The 17,376-nt window shown below is 37.3% G+C and overlaps 1 protein-coding gene across 1 annotated transcript; it reads right to left on the reverse strand.

Moving 5' to 3' along the window:
- Nucleotides 1–884: 884 nt before the first annotated feature.
- On the reverse strand, nucleotides 885–9,241 carry LOC140922532 (uncharacterized). The gene is made up of 7 exons (XM_073372511.1): nucleotides 8,895–9,241; nucleotides 7,259–7,505; nucleotides 5,806–6,140; nucleotides 4,570–4,659; nucleotides 3,658–3,865; nucleotides 2,469–2,686; nucleotides 885–1,037 (listed from the first exon to the last, which is right to left on the reverse strand). Exons 1-7 carry the CDS (start codon nucleotides 9,225–9,227, stop codon nucleotides 885–887), a joined length of 1,584 nt encoding a protein of 527 aa, XP_073228612.1. The 5' UTR covers nucleotides 9,228–9,241.
- Between the last annotated feature and the right edge of the window lie 8,135 nt (nucleotides 9,242–17,376).

Below are 17,376 nucleotides of genomic sequence, written 5' to 3' on the forward strand. Positions count from 1 at the left end.
AGTGACTGACCACTGACAAAAATCGTCGATAAATATGTGTTCACTAGTCATGATGGCGATAGATTTCAAAAGATGAATTAACTAACTTAAATTGATGTACTGCACTTGTTGGAATTCAACATACACCATCGCAGTACGAGATAAGTTGATCAAGATTTTTGTACATTATCTAGCTGCTTGAAATAATAACTGCAGCAGATTCCGTAGCCTGCGAGAACAGGCGCCTTTTTCTTCTCTAATAATGATATTTTATTTGTTGGTTAATTATTAACAAGCCCCAGCCCAAGCTTCATTCTGGGGACCCCTCTCTCCAAGGGACACTTGCCTTGGTTCCTAGGGTGTACCCTGAATAGCAGACTACGAGCAGTCCCCCCCTTTTTCCTCAGGGATAGTAGAGCGAGCGAAACGCGTGCGCGCGTGGAAATGTCCCGCGCGCTTGCGTTTCCCTCGCTCTAATATCCCGCCCTGAGGACAAATGGGGGACTACTCGTAGTGTACCTGAATAGATGTTCCACTGTGTTAAGGTAGAAGTACTCTTATTCAGATAGCAAAGGTTTTAAGATACCCTGTATGGGCAACGCTTAGTAGATAAAAAGGATAGTTTTGGTCCCAGCTTAAGTCAGCTGGGGATAAAAAATTGCGGGGAATTTAAAAGAATAAAGGTTTACTAAACCAAGTTCCAGTCAGCTAAGCTAAGGACAATCTCACTGTAATCTCTTTATTTTTACTTATGTTACAACGATTCGACTTTTATCCACATTGGTTTGTAACTTCTGCAATTGTCAATGTACCTACATTGTTCTTATTTGAGCTGAATCTTTCAATCAATTAATCATTCAATGGTTGAATAAACTGACAATTAATCAGTAACACTAAAACTTGAGTTACTTCTTCGCCTTGGACAACAGATGTGGTTTGATGGCAGTTTTTCCCCTTTTTATTGCGCCCCGACAGATGGGGTCAGTTGGTCCCTTTGGATATTGCCCAGACCAATAGAAGACAGTCATCCATACATTCATGCTTGTGAACTTGCTCAGCTAAGGGAGAATATAAATTGAAAGGAGTTAGTTGGATACCAAACCAAATTACCCTGCGAGAATAGGTTTCTCTTTTGCATGGCTTTTAGCGTTCGTTCGTTATATGCCCCAGGGGGTGGGGCGGTGCAAATAGACCAGGGAGTGTGGGGGGGGGGGGGGGGGGGGGCGCAAATAAACCAACTACGCGAGAGACAAGCCACGCGAACGACTTCGTAAACGCTGTCAGGGATTTCCCATAGTGCCATGGGGTCGAGGATCCCCCTGCGTAGAACACCAAGTGTTCGATCTCGTTTTTTTTGCGTCGTTATTTTGCTAGTCGTAATTGTTTCGCGAGGTTCTGCGATACACGTATTTCTAGTTAGAACCTTGTTTTCGCGTTGTAATCGAGCTATCCCTGTGGTCATCAGTAACGAATGAAAGGACTCAGGATAAAGTGTTTACAAACACTAAAAGCCATGCAAGAGAGACATTTCTGCTCGCACGGTGGCAAATCTTCTCCTAAATTAATTTCCTGATGTTCCGGATGGGTGCCATTACCGAATGTACCGAATGACGTAATACAAATGATTAAAAAAGACACTAAACAATTAACCAAACTACAACACAACACATGATCATCCATCGCGTAAAATTCCCAGTTCATTGAGGCTAACAAAAAATTTCCCGTCCGGTTGGGGTTAGTATTTTGCCGTTTTTAGCCGCGACTCTTCTCTAAATGAAGTATACATGAGGTAAAAACAATAAAACTTTCGAAGAGTACTGGAAACAGTGACGGCGGCCAAGTCGTGGAGAAATTTTTTTTGGCTTTCCAAGGCGTTTTCTGGAAATTTTCTTCACGCTGTCTACCCCTTGTGGATTCAGGTCAAATTCAAAGGAAATCAAAAATCCAGTTTCTGCGTGCTTTACCGTTTAGAGCCTTAAGTCAGTAACAATATTTGTATAGGTAATAGCATGATTTGTAGTGATATTTGGCATAAATACCACGAGTGATATTTCAAAATCGTTAAACGTAATTTCACGAGCCGTTAGGCGAGTGAAATTTGAAACAATTTTGAAATATCACGAGTGGTATTTTATGCTAAATATCACGTACAAATCATGCTATTATTTGTTTATACTACTTCCCGCAAAGGTTTTGTAATTTTCACATGTAGGTATTTCAAATTAAGCTGAAATACCACTGCTCTAAGCCAATCAAATTGCAGAAATTTTTCATGTAGTAGTATAATAAAAATAATTCTATAGCGTACAGGGAGCCAGCGTAAACTCCTAAGAATCGGTGTACTATGATCATGCTTTCTCGACGCGTTAACAAGGCGAGCTGCTGAATTCTGCTCAAGTTGAAGTCTATCCATCAGATACTTTAGAAGACTTTAGTACAGGGCATTAGAGTAATCTTATCTGATTAGCCAGTCATGCGTGGCTACTTACGTCAAGATCTTTGCAGTTGGTGTTCGTTATACCATTGTCCTCTTCACATATCATGTCGTCATCCTTAGGGATTTTTAACTCGTAACTTCCAAAAGGACTTCTGCACTCCAAACTTCCAAGCAGGCTATCTGCCCGAAGACCTCCTTCCTTGTTGAGTGGATTGTTGCACATCGAGATCCAGCGGGGATCTTGTTCTTTGACGCAGTAGCCGGTGCTTTCTAAAAATTATAAATATCGCCCATATTTGAGGGAATCCAAGACAGTCCTGGAATCTGGATTCCATTCCTTGGATTCCGGATTCCAGATACCGGATTCGGGATTCTTTGTCAGTGGTCCTTGGATTCTGGATTCCAATTGTTAGTAAATTCAGGATTCCTGGAGCTGTGTTCTGGATTCCAAAGCCCAGGATTCCGGATTCCACAAGCAAAAATTATCTGATCACGGAATCCAGATTCCCTTGCATAGGACGAATATAGAAGATATTACATGCCCGCACGTGGATACGAATTTTATCTCATTCGAGTATTCAACTCGCGCGAACGAGTGAGATGTCGAGTTGAACACAAGGAGATAAAATTCGTATCCACAAGCGGGCATGTAATATTCTGTTTATTATATAGACACCGAAGGCAAGATCCTTTGGTGCTCTTTTCCTATTGCCTGAGACTGAAGTAGCCATGACAACCGTCATATCTTCACATGTGAAGGATAAAAATTGTATCTTCACTGGATATGAAAGTTGCGTCACTGGAAAAATCATCGGCGTCTATATAATAAAAAAAATAATCAACAAATTGATCAAGCCATAAATTCTCCTACATGCATAAATATACACCATTTTTGACAAAAAAGGTTCTCCTTTCGTATACTGACAAATGATACCCCTTTTTACATACCTAGTTTAGAACTTTGTGTCCAGTTTAAAATGTGAATAACAGAGTCAAGTTTATCATAGCAGTGGCGGATCCCCCCCCCCCCCCCAACCCTCCTCACCCCTTATTTTTAGACCAAACAGAGACCCGAAGGGCCGAAAAGATTGTTTTTGGAGACCACACTCCCCTTATCTCAGGGTCTGGATGACTGCCCCCCCCCCCCCCCCCCCCCTTAATCTGAAGGTCTGGATCCGCTATTGCATAGAGTCAGGGAATTCCTTGGGGAAAACGAAATTTTTCGCCTATTCATTACTTACTGCCTTGTTCCTTCCCACACTTTGCCTCGCCGCTAATGGTAAACCGGTCAAACCTGAGGGACCTGTATCCCACTAGAGGTTGACGGTATGATTTAAATGTTGAGTCAGATGTACGGAAGTAGGAACTGCTGAGGCGACGGATTTGAAGGTGAATCTCTCTGGGCACTTTAGTGGGTTGTTCCTCGGTACCATAAAGCTCGATATATAACTAAAACAAATAACAATTATTCACCGAAGTGGATTTGGCTAGTGGTTGCATACCGACCCGCCAAGCGGAACTGGACTTCTACTACTACATGAGAAATTTCTGCATTTTTTTATTGGCTTAGAGCAGTGGTATTTCAGCTTAATTTGAAATACCTACATGTGAAAATTACGAACCTTTTGCGGGTAGTAGTATGAAATAATAATAGCATGATTTGTACATGATGTTGGGCATTAACACCACTCGTGATATTTCAAAATTGTCTCAAATTTCACTCGCCTAATGGCTTGTAAAAATATGTATAACAATTTTGAAACATCACTGGTGATATTTACGCCAAATATCACTACAAGTCATGCTATTGCCTATACAAATTCACATGTTCAGATCGATCGATCGATCTTTGCGCACTACGGACGTATGCTACGAATTATTTTTGCGTCTTTAGGGATTTTTATGCGTTAGGGACGCAGAACGCAGAGATAACAAAATCACTGTAATAATATTGATAATGACCATGATAATAGCAATGAAAACGATAAAAGTTAACGATAACAATGGCGATAACCATAACGATAATATCAATAATATAATAATAATAATAATTATAAAAATAATTAAAGATAATTATAAAAAAGGCAGAATGGATTTAAAATATCAGGCATAATTTCTACAATTAAATACAAAGACAAGCAAACAAGGATCACCTTCAATAAACGAATGTTGAAACACTTCTTACAACTGCGCCTAATATCGATGCTAAATGTTGTTGTCCCTGTAGCAAGTTTTTCAAACATCTAAAAAAACATTCACAAATATGAGGGCTGTTTCCTGACAGGTCAGGTAAGCTCGAACGGTTTCAAAATAAAGTTTTCAACGGTTGTATAGTTCATTTCCAGTTTTTATCAAGAACCTTTTAAATAAACAAGACCAAAACATTTTAAAGAAATTAATATCAACGGATTGCCACCCACTGAAAGATATCATTCCTGTCCAGAAGACGTATGTACATAATCTTAGGAAAAAAGGCTGCGCACGTCCGAAAATTAATACAGAGCGTTTTATGAACACCTTTGTAAATTGATTTATTTTTAAGCTCCATTTATTGTAATGACATACTTTTTTTTGCAGTATATATATATATATATCTATACGTAGATATTTTTATCATGGTTTTTTATCTTCCGTATTATTGGAACATAAGATATGTAGTTTTATCTTTTGATGAAACAAAGACTTATTATTATTATTATTATTGTTATTATTATTATTATTATTATTATTATTATTATTATCATTATTATTAATAGTTCAAACTGAGCAATAGGCCATTTCCGAGTTCCAAAGAATCTCACTTTCAAAACGAGGCTAAGTGCGAAACCTTTGTCGTGAAAATGAGTTTTATTTGCATCATAATTAAAAATCATTTTCATATCAATGGCTTCGCACTTAGCGTCGCTTTGAAAGTGAGATTTTTTGGAACTCGGAAATGGCCTATTCAATTGCAATTTGGGAAAAAAATGAGAATCTTTTGTATTCGGAAAACGTTGTGATTGGACAATCTTCTTCCAGGTGTCCCGGTTTGAGCATCTTCACCGTAGCTTTAATCCCTTATTTTTAAAATGGCACATTTTGAAAACAAACTGACGCACTGAGCCTGTGTTCATTTTACTGCTATTTATTCATTGTCCAGGAAACCGACTTTGAGCAGCCAGCTATGCAGCTAGCACATATAACAACATGTATATTAAGTAATTAAAAGGCAAAAAATATGACTGCAAATTACAACAAAGAAATAACACGCAGACTGAGGAAGGAAACCAAAAAAAAAAACAGGTAGTCCGGGTGTTATTTGTCATCAAGCTACAATGGCCAAAGAACAAGAATATTTACATAAAAAAAATCGTACCGTATATGTGAACAAACAAACAAACAGGGCTCACCTCTTTGTTTTTGGTGTTATCGAAAGTCCATTTCTTTACATCGGTAGTGTAAGGGTTAGTTGTGAAACAAGCCACTGCCTTGGATTTTATGTTTTTAATTCGTTGAAACACTTCTGTAAGCTCTACTATTCCATTGAGTCTCCCAATCCCTAGCGCACTTTCTGAAGCGATCCTTCTAAATGAATTCAGTGTATCATCCAAATTCCAAAGTGTACGGAATGCAAGGGCCTTTTGAAGCTCATAGAGCTTTTCCATAAACAATTGCTCCAGTCCTCTGTATGTACTTAGGAGATTATCTGTAAAAGTCTGCTTGAGAGTGTTGCTTAAAGATCCCTCTTATAGATATTGGAAATAAATGAAAACCAGAGTTAAAGGTACTTAGAAAGGCTAAATGAAAGGAATTGACTATTTTCAATAATACACTCTGTTGTCTCCAATATTTTGCGTAAGTCATTTTTTAAAAATGTTCTTAGGAATAATCAGGATAGCCAGAGTTACTAGAGAACAATAGTTTATGCAAAATTTTGCCGGGGGAGGGGAGGGGGGCAAGAATGCTTAAAGAAAAAAGGAAAAGTTTAAAATTATATTAAGCGTCCTTAACGGCGAACATAGGTTCCAAAAAAATAATACACAACATCCTACCCAGCCTTATTTAATTATTTTTTAAGTATATGACTTTTGTATAGATTAGACCATTAGAATGAAATGTATACAATTACTTCGAGAAAGGTTGTCGGAAAAATGTGCACGCGACAATCCTGAAAGGTAATATGGGATATGATCAATACACTGTTCCTAACGACTGTAGCTGTCGAACCTACTTTTGTTGTTTTCCTTTAGCAATCACAAACATAACATCGCAAACATCCCTTGCCATTCTTTCAAATTTATTTGAAGAACAGTGCACTCAAAACCACCCACAATACCTTTCGGGATTGTCGCGTGCACTTTTTCCGACAACCTTTCTCGAAATAGCTGTATATTTAGCCAAGGCCAAAAACGAAGCTCTCGGGGGATATTTTGAGAAATTTCTTTCTGAAATAATCCAACTTTCACCAAAAGCAAGAGCCAATTTTAATTTCTTTTAAAAATACACTTGAGCGTGCAATTAATGAAAGAAAATAGAAAATAATAACTGGTCAGCGAAGGACCTTCACCTCGACAAGTCGCCTCAATGAGTTGTACACCTAAACCTGCCCTACAGTTGTCTGACACTGGTCAGTGGATACTCGTTTTGCACAGCTGTCATTTGACCATAGCGTGATATTTCACATCCACTTATTACAGGAAAGGGGCGGACGTACGGACAGGCGTTCAGTGTTAGCTGTACGTACGGACGGACCATATTTTCAAAACCCAAATATACTGGATGCATGGATAGCCGAATTTTATTACCAATGGAGCTCTGCTGCGCGCACTTTCCGCTATCAAGAGCTTCGTAATCGATTTATACCTTCTGAATTCTTGACTTCATTGACTGCTCTAGCGGTATCTTTGAGAACTGGAATATCAAAGTTGTATCCTCCAATTTCGTTATCAATGTCCATGCATTTTCCTATCATATCAATGCGAGATGACCCAACAATGAAGTAAGACTCTATTTCGGCCTCAAGTTGTTTGGTAAAACTTGGTTTGGAATTCTCGTCAATCAAGCAGACTAAATCTACAGCCAATTGTCCCTTGTTCAACTCCAGATTTGTCTAAATTTGTTAACGTTAAATGAAGCAAAAATGAAGAAAGTTAATATAAATGAATAAATAAATAAATAAATAACCTAATAATAACTAAATAATAATGATAATAAAAACAAATCAATAACGATTTTATGGTAGCCCAACAGTTTCCGTCTATCATATTCCGTCTTGATTTTAGTAAATATGGAAATAGTTGTTGTTGTTGTTGTTGTTGTTGTTGCAGTTATTATTGTCATTTTTTTAGGAGATTGGCCATGGAAAACTAGGTTATTTGAGGAAATAGTTCAAGGGTCATTACGACAAGATCCAACAGCGTAATTAATTCACACATGGTTTTAAATTCTGCATGTCAGAATTAAACTTTCCTCCTTCGCTAAGTTATAGGCAAGTACCAAGGATCTACAACAAGAGTTGAAGGATCTGTGTCACGGCTAAAAACATTAAAAGAAGATATTGATAAATAACAAAGCAAGGTTGGAACGGATTACAGTTGAGGTTTTTGAAAACTTGTTAGCCTAACAGTTTCTCAAAGTTCATTCTTTTTCTCTGTGACTTTTGATATAATGCTTCAGAAACAATTTTTTTTTTTTTTTTTTTTTTAGATGAAGCAGTAATTTTGTCATTTGGAAGTAATTTCTTTGCTTTTGTGAAGTTAACATTGCGGATAAGGACGTGTAAGATCATGGGTGACGAATTACTCCTTAATTTTGGCGCCAAATTTCAGCGTTTATACTACTACATGAGAAATTTCAGCAATTTGATTGGCTTAGAGCAGTGGTAATTCAGCTTAATTTGAAACACCTACATATGAAAATTACAAACCTTTTGGGGGTAGTAGTATAAACAAATAATATCATGATTTGTACGTGATATTTGGCATAAATACCACAAATACCCAAAATTCTCAAATTTCACTCGCCTAGCGGCTCGTGAAATTACGTACAACAATTTCGAAATAGCCGTCGTGGTATTTCTGCCAAATATTACTACAAATCATGTTATTTCCTATACCAATTTATAATTTCACTTTTGAAATCACCAAATTGTCATGGCAACCTTCCGTGCTTCTCAGTGCCAAGATGGCTACAACGTTTGAAATGTTTTAAATGAAGATGTCAGGACATTAAAAGACGCTTTAGAAAACTTAAACACAAGATAGAGCAAATTAAAAAGGATTCTAACAGGTATTTTGTCGAACAAATTCTGAAAATTCTGAGCTTGGTTAAACTTTTAAGAGCGTGGAGTTCTCGATCGATAAGACCAGGATAAACATGTCAAAAACCACGATTGCGAACATAATTCGTCACCCTTGTTATTAATAGGAAATCAAATGGTATACTCGTGATCCTCATAATTTCCCTCGCCTGAAGCATTGGGATGCTATTATGTACAAACCTTCATAATGTCCGGGACGGAATCAACTTTGACATTATCAAAGTTCAGGTCACTAGAGTCTTCAAGCGGCTTGTACTTCTCTCCAAACGCCATCCATTTCTTGATGCTACCGAGGCAAGACTCAAGAAAAGCGCGGCATGGTTTATTGATTTTGTAAGAGGCGAGATTTAGTGCTCCGTCAATGAAGCCGGAAGGACTCTTTCCTGCTATGGAACTAGTAAAGGCTGTAATCCCTTGCATTATTGCAATGAACTCGTCCCGTGATAATTTCTGGGCTACTTTCTTCTGAGCCTGTGGTAATGTGGACTGGATTTTTACAAGTATATCTTTCATCCTTCCCTCCTGTGTTTGAATGGCCTTTGCAGAAACAGAAAAATTAAAATGGTGGGTGGACTAATAATTTATTAGGTGACCAATATTAAATTCCGTACACATTCTTCTTCTTTTCTATCGGCCTCTTCTCACTTATCTCATGGTTACGAGACTTTTTTTCTTTTTTTTTTTTGGGGGGGGGGGAGATGGAAGGGGGAGAGGGGGGACTCAATTCCGAATTCTTCCGCTAAGAGTAATTCGAAATCAATACGTGATGAAAATAAAAACTAAGGTACCTTCACATACATCCTCTTTAGCTTTTCCGCTATCGACTTGGCTTCTTCGAGACGTGTTACTTCGGCTTTAACTTGCTTGGATGATACATCTGCTAACTTTGACGCCATCTGCATAGATAAAGAGTACTTAAAAAGAGCGATTAAACAAAAATTGAAACAAGGCAAAAAAATTAGCAGTGAAGATTCGTTAAAGTGATGTTGACAGGGCAAGCGGGTTTCCGGCCATTAGCGACCAGCGGAGTCGGATTAGAGACCTAATGACATTGAGAAAATAAAATATACAATTAAAAAAATAATAATTAAGAAAACGGAGACTTATCTGAAAACATGCATGTGACGAAATTGGTCGAGAATCAGATTCAGACTTATCAGAACATTTCCATTTTCTTCCAACTCCGCTACTACGATCTACTCCTGACATTCTTAAGCTAAATACCTGCCAACTGATTTATGATCACTTTGTAGATAAAAAGCCGTGTAATTTCACGCTGACCTCGGTATCCGAGCAACATAATTATGACACAAGAAGTGCATCCCTGCAACACCTAAATCCCAGTAGCTTTAGAATAAATTTAAGAAAATTCTGTCCAACAGTTATAGGATGCTATTATTGGAATGATATTCCTTTATCTATACGTCAAAAAACAACTAAAAAATTGTTTAAAAGAGCACTTTCCAACTATTATCTTGCTCAGTATTAATCATCGCAGCACTGATAGACTCTCAAATGTCATATTTTTTTTATGTGTGTGTGTATGTGCTTTTCTTTTTTCCTCTCTTTTGAATATTTTTCATATATTTTTCATAGTTTATAGGGTTTATACTTTTCTCTTTAACCTAAATAAAACTGTAATTTAATCAAAGGGCAAGTAATTAGTTTAACTATATCCTGCCCTCACCATTTATTCTTGTAACCTGATATTTAATTCTGCAAATATCATCTTCATCTTCAAATCTTGTAATACAATATAAATGGCTTGTAAAATAAATAAATAAATAAATAAATAAATGGAGGAAAAATAAATAAATAAACAAATAAATAAACAGTTTTTGTTAGGTTTCGCCAGTAGATTTGGGAGTATATTTGTCAATCACAGAGCTCGTTCCAACCCCTGAGCTTGTGATTGGCTTGGTTCTTCCGCTTCTGCTTACAAATCCGAAAATTAAGTAATTTCTAGATCATTAAAAGCAGAATCTGAAGCTTCACCCCTCTGATTACGATGATCTCGTCTCCGACTGTGTTCACATAAAAGTGAAAACCTTAACTCCCCGTAATCTTTTTCCCTTGCATTACTTGCTTACTTACTTACAGAAATAATTAATTATTTTCTTAATTAAGTTAATTAATTACTTTTTAAATAAAGAATCTTAAATAATTAATTACTTAGTCAAGTAATTAATTATTTAATTTCAAATTGTTAAGTGACCCAATTGACTGACCGTCTGGAAGTTTTCCTTGTCTGTTACTGTGGATATAATATTGTTGAATGCTGTTTCATAAGTTTCGGCAGCGCTCATTAGGTCTTCGACGTCTTCTTTAAGTGCTTCCCACTTTAAAAGAGGAGCAAAAAACCCGTTGTTTCCAAAAATGTCATAGCCGTACTGGCCCAAAAATCCAAGCCTCCTGTTGACATCTAAAAGTAATTTAATAGGGTTATTTTGGTGAAGTTGTAATATTTAGGTGGCACGGTGCACGGCGAAACAACAACAAAGTGAAATGGCACGAAAACTGGACCGTTCCTGGTGACGTGAAGAGATCTAGATGCTCGTTAAATCTGCTCTAATTACGCTCTTAAACTCGTTTTGAGTTAAAAGACTTTTATACTGCTACTACTACAACATCAACTTCTACAAATACTGCTGTCACTGCTACTAGAGAAAACACACAAAAGGACGGCAAAGGAAGGAAGAGAGCAAACGGTGTGCGACAATCGGGACAATAAAAAGTTATGCTTGATAATATTTAAGCTAAACTTCACCTTCCTTTAAAAAGATCTTTTCTGATTAAAAGACCAGGACACAGTAATATGAACATCACAGAAAAAACAACCAACTAACAGCCCTGTCACCTTTGTCACACACAGAAGTTTTGCCTTTCCCTCTCTGCCGTCCTGTTGCGTTAAAAGCTCTCTACAGACGACCACGACGGCGAAGAATTACTAGAGGACATCATTCTTTTCATCTTGTTTTGCGCTATAGCTTAACCTTCATAACTATCCATTTCATACCTTTCTTCATTTGCTCCAAATCTTTTCTATCTTCGAGAATACTTTTTATAAACTTCAATGTGCTTCTACCTTGTGGGTCATAACTGTCGCCTAGCAACAAGTCTACAGCTTGTCGCCTCATGAGAAGGAGTAGTTCTTTTGGAAAGTTTCTTTTGACTTCCGCGTCTAATGTCCCAGATTCAATGAAAGATTTCTTCGCCACACCATCCGAACCTTTGTCAGAAGGAGCTGAAATTCGGGGCAAAATCAGTCACACCGTTACTTACATGAGTTTTAACAACGTTCTTTTTTACTCCGTAGATGAGGCCGCTAGCCGATGTTCGATATATTAAAATATAATTAAATATGACTCCGAGGCTTTAGGGCCAAAATTGCAAAATTTTCACGACTCCATTCTTTTTCAGTTTCCAAAAGAGATTTGAGCACATACAATACCAAATCAAACATAGAAAAAATGACCCGAGAAAGCCTCGGAGTCATGTTAGAATTTTATATTTCGAACGTGGGCTATTGTTTTGTCCGCGATGAATTGTGACTCATAATTTTTTTGGCTTTTTTAGTTGATAGCAAATCTAGATTCCGATTAGGCCATCCAGTGATGTGTCAGTATATTGATTAAGTAACAAGACGCTATCGGAACGTACACTTGGGTGTCGTAGTATCAAATATAACACAGGTCAGCGATACCTTTTTTGACAGCTATCAATTGACCATAACATGGGTGTCCACTATCAAGTACATGTCAAGTAAGTGTGGGATTTCACATCCGCTAACGTACGTACGTTCGTACGGGCGGACGATTTGTCACTACCCAGATTTCTTGGATCCAATAGCATTGTTAACCACATTTTATTACCCATGGTGCTCCGATTTGTTTCCGTAATTCAATCTCGTCACCAGCATATATGTACAAAAAAGGAAGAACGTCCTTGACGAAAGACGAAAGTTTAGGTTTATTTTCTTATTCAAAGGAATAAACTTAGTGTGAAACGTATGTGGCAGGTTTGGCCGAATTTGACTGAAACACACAACTAGTAAACAAATTGAATATGTGCATTTCATCTTACTAGTTCCAGGGCTTCCAGTATCCCCAGTGTCTCCGTTTGGTCCTCTATCAAGTGGGCCTCCTTTTTCTTTGCAAACTTTTCGAGGTATTCTATGTTTCTTGCATTTAATACCACGCCCTCCTTGGCCGCCTTTGCCACCTGAAATAATTCACCAACGTACTAAGCATTACCACTTTTTGAATTCAAAGTCAGAGGACGCAAAGTACCTATCAACACTTGCAACGATGCCTGAACATTTTCAAAAATATTTGTATGGTGACAAACAGACGCAGGGTATGCAAGACAATGCAATATAATGTAATGTAAAATCAACCCCATTCCACTAGCAGAATAAGCGATGTCTTGCGGGAAGATGTGAAATCTCTCTCCTAAATCTGCCAGGTGCCTTTTAAGCGTCCCTTGATTTAAAAAACTGCATTTTAGTTTTAGTCTTCAAAAGTGTCAGATCAATGAGAAAATTTCGAAGAAGCAGAATTAACTAAAGTCTCCACACAATCGTGAATTCTTCTCGTCAATTTGTTGAATTTAATTTGCCCCGACTTCATGCCATTAAACAGCTAATCTCTCGCACCGCTGTCTTACGTGACGTTAGTGGTTGCAGAGTGGTAATGTATAATTGTTGACGTCATGGTAATTGACGTCAAAGATAGTATATTAAATTTTTAAATTTTTTTTCCCTGAAAGCTGCTTGTGAAGAATTAGCCGGAGGATTTGAGGCTAATCAGAAAAGCGATAACTTTTAAGCGAACAATAATGTTATATCATGTGGGAAAAGGAAATATTGACGTGTGAAAAGTGTGACTAGTTTAATTTGAAGGTATTCAGGGTTATGGGCTCCTAAGGTAATCGATAACGTACCCAATAAATTCACACAGGCAAGAATTTTGAATTCAGAACGTCTTACCGCTGCCCCCACGTCCATTTTGTGCTGGCGGGGCCCCCTTTCCTCCGCATGATTTTAACTGAACTGTTCCGGTAGATTTAGTATAGCGTAGGGTTATTCGTCCGGCTGCTCCACCATTACCTCCAATGAAAATGTAGAAAAGACAGTTATAAATGTGCTGAACCTTCGTCTTTTAAGACTTGCCTTATTCTTGGGTTAAGGGCTGTTTCAAGGCTCTATAGTTCATTGCCCATGTGCGTCCTTTTTCCCTATGGAACTTGAGAAATTATCATAACAACTTCTTGTCAAACTAGTATAGTATGGCTCCCAAGCATTGTATCAAACGTCAGTTCAAAGAAGGAAAATGATTTAACACAAAATTTAACAGGAAATTGAGTAATTTTAATTTTGTAAATCTTGTACCAGAATAATTTAAAGGATATTACATTCTTTCTCACATTTTTCAAGGGCTAAGGATGTAATAAATCATCTGTTGTAACAGCCAAAAAAATTTCTCATGCTAGCCGGAGAAAATGAATGTCAAACTTCACAAAACTACATCTTACACAAGAAATTTTTAGAATTTTACCAGTATAATCCCAATTCTTGTGAAATTTGACATTTATTTTCTCGGACTTCCACTAGAAATTTTCTTTGGTATTACTACAGATGATTTATTACTAACATCTTTAAAAAAGAATGCAATATTCTGTAAATTATTCTGGTACAAGATTTTGGTCCACTGAAAAGTGAAATTACCCAATTTCCTGATGGATTCCATCTTAAGGTGATTCCCTGGTTTTGCACTGCGCATCTCTTTCTGCGCATGACAAGATGGCCGCCGTAAAAAAGAGCATGGGAAGTAACATTATTAAAATGAAGTTGACTGAAGAGAAACGCTCTTGGAATTTTTGCTTGCGGTTGTTTCTTTCCGAGGTGAGACTCAATGTGTTGGAAAGTGCATAACGTAAGCAGTACGCGTGTTGCTGAGTTCGACTTCTTCTCGGCCCGGAGAAGTTCAATAGTGGATGTTTAAATTGTACTTACTCACTTTGATTTTCATTTAAATGCTTTCTTTATCACATTGTGTCCTAAATGTGATATCTCGTTGTAAATTCTGTAAAAACGGATTTTTTTAATGCTTTCTTCCCCCTTTCACATACATTCTATTTTGAAACTCGCCCCAGTCCTGTCTCAAAAATCGGAGAAAATGCATTTGGTGCGCACTTTCTGCAGCTCTACCGCAAAAACGAGTACGGTGACCCCCATTTTTTATTTCATGATTTTAATAGGAACAGTAGTTCCTTTCGATGAGAAAAAATTGGCACAAATCTATGTTCAGGTTTTTGGCAATTTTACTAAATTTTATGGATTGAGCTATCACGGGTCGAATAGCGCGTGTCCAATTCAATTCTACTTTGGTGCGTAAAGTAAAAACAGGAGCATTAAAAGGCATTTTTCTGGTATGTAAGTGGATAAACAATACAATAAAGTCAAATTCTGTGCAATACCACATGCATCATCGAAAACATCTCTCCTTTTTGTCTAGTTTTGGGCTGCGCGCGGTTTTTGTCAAAGGGTCCAAAATAGCCGTGTTTGTCAGCATTGTGACGTCAAAACGAGCACGGTGACCCCCTCTTTTTATAACTTTTTTATCATCTTCTTGACTTGTTTCATCAGTGTACCAAGTTTCATCTACAATCTATGTTAGGGTCTTTTACTAGGGAATCACCTTAACAGACTTAACAAGTTTGTCTTTTCGTGCTTTCTTTTGTATTTCCTGTGTTATTTACACCTTAATTCTTTTTATGGTCTTAGCAGCTAGTTCTATGTTTCATTAAGTTTGGTAGCAGTTCTCACTGTTTAAGTTTCGGTGAATTTCATGACACAACTACTTTTAAGAAGTGCATCTGAGCCAGCTAAATGGACAAACGTATTGTTGTAGTTAATTTTTTATGTCAGGTAATTTTTGTTTTTCTTTTGTTTTTGGTTATAATAATGTATGCTAATGAAGCTGAAACGAAAGAAAAAGAAAAATTACCTGAGATAAAAAATTAACTACAACATATAAACTAATGATCGAGCAAAAATGTAAACATTGACGTTCGATGAACTCGCCCCGGCATTTTTCCCCATGTAAAGGGATCGCATTCCGGAATACGGGAATTTTTTTCTTCTGGAGTCCGGAATTCCGGAATCCTATTAACGATTTGAATCCAGAATCCAAGTTCCATTAACCAAAAGTGGAATCCAGAATCCACAATATGACGTCCAGTTTACCTGCCAATCCTGCATTTCCCCCATCTCCTCCTCTTTTCCCTTTTAGACCTTTGGCCCCATTTATTATCCCACATTTCTCATAGCCTAAAGCTTCACAGTCCTTGTTTGTTTTATCTGGTACCTGAAAACATACAAACAAACAAAGAAACTCGCAATAAAAACAAAAATACCGGAGACCGATCACGTTTGCGAGCTCCACATTATGAAAAACTACGAACTGTGAAATGGTCGCGCTGGGGATTGGGGAAAGGCCTACAAACTCCTCGAACTTCACACGTTTTACCTTGTCACGTTACAAAAGAAAAGAAAAAGAAATTGAAAATTTTTTTGCATACCAAAATGCATTTTTGAACTATATGGATATTTTTTTTTTAGCTTGTCAGTTGCAACGAAATTATATCCGAAGTCAGCTGATCAAACCTTAAGAAAGTTTGAGTCAGGAAATAAGGCATAGGGATGTACTATATGTTTAAACGTTACCAAAAAAAATACTTATTACCGCCTCAGTGTTGTCTAGTCTGTCAGCACCTGGTCCTCCATCCTGTGCTTTGTGGCCATTCCCGGCATTGGAACTTATATCAAAGGCTCCTCTAATTACGTCACAGAATATTTGGACTAGAAAAAAAGAGCAGTAAGAAGGGCTTATGAAGCCGGGAAATAGAAGAGAAAAATCTGAATAGAGCTCACACGGGTATCTGACATGGCCTTAAACGCTCATAACATAACTCAGGTGTCGAAAAGAAGAAGAAGATGCCCTAAAGTTAATTTGAACCGCTTTGGTTGGCCGTGAAGCCCGCGAAGGACACATTCTATTCCTCTTCTTCTTCCTCTTTTCTAATCCAGTACAAGTGCTTATATGTATACAATTAACAGTTGGTTTCGAGCCTAACCTTAATAACAATGCAGTGCGTGAAAAAGAAAAATATCTTAACTTCATCAAAGAAATGAGTAGAAATTACAGATGTGTGAAATTTGTAAATCTATCCATGAGCTCCCTTGGCGTTTTCCTCGACGAATGCTCCACTTTCTTAGACATAATGAACGACATTGGCATTGACAAAAATCAGCAACTTTATATAATCAAGAAAATGATAAATATATCCATTAGAGCAACATATTACATCTTTTGTTGTAGAAATAGGAACTGGGATTGCCCAGACTTGATGCAATTTTGATTTTCTTTTCTTCTACTTTTTTGTTAGTTAGTTTGTTTGTTTGTTTGTTTTGAATAATTCAATCTCAAGAAGCATTTGTAAATTGCCTATACGAGGCGAGATTTACGATTGTACATTGAAAAACTCAAAAAAAGTTTCCATTAATCATTTATCTTTAATAATAATTATACTGTAAGGTCCAGGCAATCCATCGTTTCCATTTTCTCCATCTTTTCCATTTCCGTCATATCCAGTTCTTCTG

The sequence above is a fragment of the Porites lutea genome, chromosome 13 (assembly GCF_958299795.1).
Source record: "Porites lutea chromosome 13, jaPorLute2.1, whole genome shotgun sequence".
Lineage (NCBI taxonomy): Eukaryota > Metazoa > Cnidaria > Anthozoa > Scleractinia > Poritidae > Porites > Porites lutea.